Source organism: Xenopus laevis, chromosome 3L (assembly GCF_017654675.1).
Source record: "Xenopus laevis strain J_2021 chromosome 3L, Xenopus_laevis_v10.1, whole genome shotgun sequence".
NCBI classification, from domain to species: domain Eukaryota; kingdom Metazoa; phylum Chordata; class Amphibia; order Anura; family Pipidae; genus Xenopus; species Xenopus laevis.
Window position 1 is genome coordinate 155,013,441 of NC_054375.1, and position 6,576 is coordinate 155,020,016.

The window sequence follows — 6,576 nt, forward strand, 5'->3', positions numbered from 1 at the left end:
ACCATCTACTGATTTTACAAGCTCACAATGAGAACCAGTGGGCAGCAACATACAGTATCTCCACTGCTTCAAATGAATTTTTTTTCTCTTAAACACTCAAATCTTGAGACATAGACATCTGGAATTAATTGTATGTCCCTCAGAGGCTTAGATAATGAGGATAATACACCTGTGTTCTACTAGGCTTATTTATCTCTGTATGCAGTATAAAAACCTGAGTTGAAACTAGATGAATGCACTACTCATTGCACTACTCACAGTGTCTGCATGTGACTTCTTGAGAACATCTCTCTCTTTTTTCCCTATTGTAAGTTAAAGATGATTGTCATTAACATGAAGATGTTACATAGAATCCGCTGGTTTGTCTACTCTTCATCATGGGTTTTGTGCACAGTAGCTGTACAAGTCTGTGACTCTTTGGACTCCAACGTAGGTTGCAACCTACCTATTGAAAACACTAGTGGATTTCTGAGCCAACCTGGAGACATTATTATTGGGGGAACTTTTCCACTTCATTTGGATAGAGTCTACCACAACAATAATTTCACAGAAACCCCACCAAAAATCCAATGTCAGATGTAAGTATCAATGTGGTATTGGTTGTTTATGCCCAAAGAGTGTAAGGAACTATGTCTGTGTCTGTATTACTAAACAACTAAGCATAGTTTTCAAAACTGCTATCATGTAACAGTAGAGCTTTAAAAACGAATGGGATAAATTGTCCAATTTATCAATGAGAAACAATCAAGAGGGCAAACAAGTCCCCATTGTAGGTGGTATAAGGTATTGATATAAGGTTGATTTTCCTCAATAGAACAGAAATCCATGAACATACTGAGCTCATTGGTTTCTATGCTCTTTTTTGTGCCAAAAAATCCATTGGATACTAGAAATATTACCACATTTTTGTTATATTATAACTGGTAACAAAATGAACATATATATATATAATTTTGTTGTTAAGCTACATTTAATACAATTAATTGCCTATAGCTGCCATTAAGCCTTTAAAACGGGAAATTATTTATAGATTTATGTCAATTGGCTGGGTCTTAAAAACGCCTTGCTTTTTCACTATATCCCCCGAGTTAAGGGGAAGTGCACCATGGTCTTATTACTCAGTCACATTGTCAACTGGGGGATTTGATTTTAAATGCACTACAAACTTAGAATGCTCACAAATAGTGTAGGACTCATGCACAAAGAGAGGCCTTGAAATGGCACGTGAGCTTACAATTCATTTTTTTGTAATAATTATTTTTAAAGGAAAAAACGTGTCCTGGAAATTTTTTTCTTTCTCTTTGAATACAAATATTGGCTTTTTATCGTTTATAGCAGCTGGTCAACTCCAGAATGTAGGCTAGACCGAGCACTGGCAGTCTCTTTCTGTGTTTCGTGATACATGTAATATAGTGTTAAATGTTGTAGATATGCTGGGATATTCCTAGGCATTGTTCTAAAAATACGTCTAGTACAAACCTAACTTCGGTGTTGTATACATATAATAGAGACATGGAGACAAGGGAAAGGGGAAAAGGATACTAATTACTCCACTTGCAATCACGATCAAAACTCAATCACGTTGCAACAAAAAAGTAAATCACACTAAAATCACATTCCACTATTCATTTTCAGCGAGTCTTCAAAATCTTGAATTTTTATCCAAAAACTTTAAGTTTACAGTACAGATATTAGATCCATTATCCAGAAACCCGTTATCCAGAAAGCTCTGACCTACGGAAAGGCTGTCTCATATAGACCCCTTTTATCCAACCAGATTTTTTAAAATTATTTCCTTTTTCTCTGTAATAATACAACAGTAGCTTGTACTTGGTCCCAACTCAGATATAATTAATCCCTATTGGAGGCAAAACCAGTCTACTGGGTTTATTTAATATTTACATGATTTTCTAGTAGATCGAAGATATGAAGGTCCAAATTACTGAAAGATCTGTTATCCAGAAAACTCCAGGTCCTGAACATTCTGGATAACAGGTTCCATTTTGTTATTTTGAAAATGCAGCTCCCATTGCCTTCTACAGAAGCTTTTACCATTGCATTTAACTCAACACAATGCAAGATGAGACTCTCTTTACCTGTAACAACAGGGACATACAGTACCTGCGATCTGCACCTGATTTTCTTTGTAAATTATCTATTACTCAACCCCTGCTGATCTTTTGTTATAGACCTAAGACTCTGATATTCATTCCACTTCTAGGACAGATTGACTTCTGGATTGCACATATGAGATCTGTGTATTGATCATACATTCATTCTTTAGTTTACCATTTGTTTGTCTTATGTATTATAATTCGTTTTTTCATACTAGGTTTAGCCTAGAGCATTTCCAAAGTATGCAAGCTCTAATATTCGCTGTGGAAGAGATTAACGCTGACCCCAAACTCCTCCTCAATATTACTCTGGGTTTCCAGATATTCGACACTTGTATTACGTTACGGCAGGCAGTGCATGGGGCTCTTTGGATACTTTCAGGAGGACAAGACATCACACCGAATTATCAGTGTCATAAAGAGGCACCTCTTGCAGGTATTATTGGTGACTCTGGGTCCACACAATCAATTCTTCTAGCTCAACTATTGGGATTGTACAGATACCCTCAAGTAAGTGCCACTTGCTCCAATATCTAAGAAAAAACATCAGCCTCAAAATTTTTGTTGCAGCTACATAGATTGTTGAACTTCTAAATTCTTAAATAACCCTGAAACCTTCCATGATTTCAATTATGTTTCCACAGATCAGTTATTTGGCAACTAGTCCTATTCTTAGCAATCGCTATCTATTTCCCTCCTTTTACCGGACCATACCTAGTGATGAATTTCAGATGAGGGGGTTGGCCCAGCTGGTTTCTCATTTTGGTTGGACTTGGTTTGGCCTTCTTGCCAGCGATGATGATTATGGTCAATTAGGAACCCAGATGGTAAAGCAGGCAATAACAAAGGCTGGAGCTTGTGTGGCTTTTACTGAGAATATCATATCTGGTCTGTCACATAGGAATGCTCCTCAAATTGCCGAAGTCATTAAAAAGTCAACTGCAAAAGTGACAGTTGTCATAGCCACTGATCATAGCTTTGTGATTGTGGTGGAAGAGCTTTTGAGACAAAATGTGACTGGGGTTATCTGGGTAGCCAGTGAAGGCTGGGCAACAGCTGTTGTACTTTCGAAGGAAAATTTCCGATTCATTTTAGAGGGTACCATTGGATTTGCCACTCATGCTAGACAAATATCCAAGTTTACCAGGTACCTCCAAAGTCTTCATCCATCTAAAGAGCCTCAAAATGTATTTTTAAGGCAATTTTGGGAACAGGCTTTTACTTGTAAATGGCTCCGCCAGGAGGAGGTAGTTAAAGAGGCTGGAAATGCTACAGTTCAAGCATGCACAGGAGATGAAAAGCTGGAGAGTCTATTAACAGAAAAAGATTACAGAGTAGCTCACAAAGTATACATGGCTGTTTATGCCATTGCATGGGCTCTACAGAATTTGCTTTACTGTACACCTGAATCTGGTCCATTCAGTAATGGAAGCTGTGCCAACATCTCTTCATTTCACCCTTGGCATGTAAGGGACCACACATTAAAGACACTACTTTAAATTATTTCTCAGGTCATGTTGAACTGTTACTTTACTATATGTATTTACATTTTTCAGCTTCTCCACTACATTAAAAATATACATTTTAAGACTAAAGATGGGAGTCAAGTATTTTTTGATGGTAAAGGGAACCCTCCAGCCATTTATGACATTGTGAACTGGCATGTGAGTGAAGAAGGCACACTGGAGCAGATTGTAGTCGGCAGTTATGACTTGAATGCTGCTGATGGGAAGACCATGAAAATTAACAGCACTGCTATCACATGGAACAGCAATGAAACCCAGGTATGCAAACATCAAAGCTGATAAATATATTAGGATATTATAGCATTTTTAGATTATATAGTTATTGGGTACCCAACATTTTTTACCCATGAGTCTCATTTAAATTTGAAAAGAGTTGGGGAGCAACACAAGCATGAAAAAAGGGTTGTGATTGGCTTTTTGGTAGCCCCTATGTGGACTGGAAGCCTACAGGAGGCTCTATTTGGAAGTATACCTGGTTTTTATGCAACCAAAAGTCTGGAGTTTAAAAATAAGCACCTGAGTTGAGGCCACAGAGTGCAACATCCAAGGGGTTGGTGAGCACTTGTTGCTCTCAAGCAACAGTTTGGAGATCATCTAGCAAAAAAGCTGTAACTGACTGAAATAACTTGATATGATACCGTAGAGTCATTCTGGTATTAGAGAAGCCAAATATGCAATAGCTGTAGGTATCTCTTGTAGCTTCCAGATATTTGGATCATTAGCAATCTATGTGATACCTATTGCTCAAAAGCCATTATGCTGTAAAAGTGTGTATTGTACCTGGATTCATCTACAAAATAGTTGTTTTTGTTCTCTTTGTATAGGCTATTAGACAATTTAAGGGGCTTTTCTTTCTGGGAGACTAGGGAGTGTGGTGACTTAGTTTTAGAGTAGTGCATGCTGCTGTTGAATCCTCTATACATATGTAATAATGCAATCAGCACTCTTGGTAATAAATATATTGGTTATTTGTATATATATATATATATATATATATCTGCTGTCTTAGGTTCCAGTTTCAAAGTGCAGCCCAAGCTGTTCCACAGGATTTCGTATAGTAACGATTCCAGGAAAACCCCCATGCTGCTATGATTGTAATCTATGTCCCCAAGGACATATTTCCAACCAAACAGGTAGCATTCATACTATAGTATTGTCTAATAATACATTTGGCATATGGGGAAGATGTTTATTGTGAATGTTGTTCTCTAGATGCTGTGGAATGTCATCCATGTTCCTGGGACATGTGGCCCAATCTACAACAGGACAGATGCTTACCAAGAAATACAGAATTCCTTTCCTATGAAGAACCTTTGGGTTACATTTTAGTAGCTGTTTCCATTGTCTCTTCCCTGATCCCACTTGCTATTTTAGGAGTTTATATTTGTTATAAGAAAACACCAATTGTGAGAGCCAACAACTATTCCCTTAGCTGTCTGCTTCTGTTTTCCCTGTTCCTCTGTTTCCTTTGCTCTTTAGGGTTCATTGGTTACCCACAACCTGAAAAGTGTCTTCTGCGCCAGGTGGCATTTGGGATGGTTTTTGCTCTTTGTATTTCTTGTGTTCTGGCCAAAACCATCACTGTTGTCATTGCCTTTAATGCAACCAAACCAGGCAGCAGGTTAAGAAAGTGGACAGGGGTAATGGTGTCCTACTGGATCATTTTGTTTTGTACCTTGATTCAGTTATGTGTGTCTGTGATGTGGTTGATCTTTTCTCCTCCTTTCCCTGAACCTGACATTAACACCAATCCTGGAGTCATTATTGTAACCTGCAATGAAGGTTCACCCACTGCTTTCTGGTGCATGATGGGTTACCTTGGCCTCTTGGCCACCATCAGTTTCCTTGCCGCTTTCTTGGCCAGACGACTCCCTGACAGTTTCAATGAAGCCAAATTTATCACATTCAGTATGTTGGCTTTCCTCAGTGTCTGGGTGTCCTTTATCCCAGCCTATCTCAGTGCACGGGGCATGTATACTGTGGCAATGGAGGTCTTTGCCATTCTGTCTTCCAGTTGGGCTGTGGTGATCTGTATCTTTGTACCAAAGTGTTTTATTGTATTGTTTAGACCCAACATGAACTCAAGGGAACATCTCCTGGGCAGAGACAGAGGTCAAAAATTAAAAAATAAAATCCCAAACAATATCCCAAAATAATGAGAAGTATGCTTTTGATTACTGACGAATTATAGAAAGCATGAAAAATACAATTTGTTTTCATGGTCTTTAGTAAATATAATTATTCAAGTTATTTATGAGCAAAGATTACTTAGTGGTCTATTTTTAATTGTTTGTAAACCAAAAAATAACCACAGCTGTACTGGTTTGTGTGAAATCCTTTTTTCACATTTGTTGCAGTGCCTGGAAGATGGCTTAGATGACCATAAATCCGTCACCATACTTTATATACTATGAACAATGAGGTAGAAGAAAATGCTTGTAGGTGAGGATCATGATTATGTCCCACTGAAGTCAATGGGGGAGGCAGGAATCATTTTCCTCAGTGGATAATTCACTGAACCCTAATAATTTGTGCTTACATGAATAATAATAAATTGCACCCTTGCCAACATGTGTCATCCATTGATTGTCTCAGTTAGTTTAGAAACATTTGTCTCTTATGGCCAATCCCATCTGTTTTAGGGTCCGACGTGTGAGCGATGTTGATCGACCAGCATCAGAAGGGCCTTTGGAAAGAAAACATAGATTAATAAAAACAAGGACATTAATATTCTTTAACATTTTTTTTGATATTTTCACACTACACATTTCTAACTTAAGTTGTTGAAGTTCAATAACAGGTTGAATGCTGTAAACTGGAAAGTCCTGTTTTTTTTTAATTTCTTTCCCCTCAGATGGGACCACAGCCTCTCCGAATTGCCTCTTCTCCCCAAGTCTGGCCCTTGGAGTGGGGAAGCCAAAGTTGACCCAGTTTAT

At 38.1% G+C, this 6,576-nt stretch overlaps 1 protein-coding gene across 1 annotated transcript; it reads left to right on the forward strand.

Moving 5' to 3' along the window:
• Nucleotides 1-318: 318 nt before the first annotated feature.
• On the forward strand, nucleotides 319-5,796 carry LOC108710442 (extracellular calcium-sensing receptor). Its single transcript, XM_018251579.1, has 6 exons — nucleotides 319-578; nucleotides 2,333-2,624; nucleotides 2,759-3,580; nucleotides 3,671-3,898; nucleotides 4,650-4,773; nucleotides 4,853-5,796. Exons 1-6 carry the CDS (start codon nucleotides 319-321, stop codon nucleotides 5,794-5,796), a joined length of 2,670 nt encoding a protein of 889 aa, XP_018107068.1.
• Nucleotides 5,797-6,576: the final 780 nt, after the last annotated feature.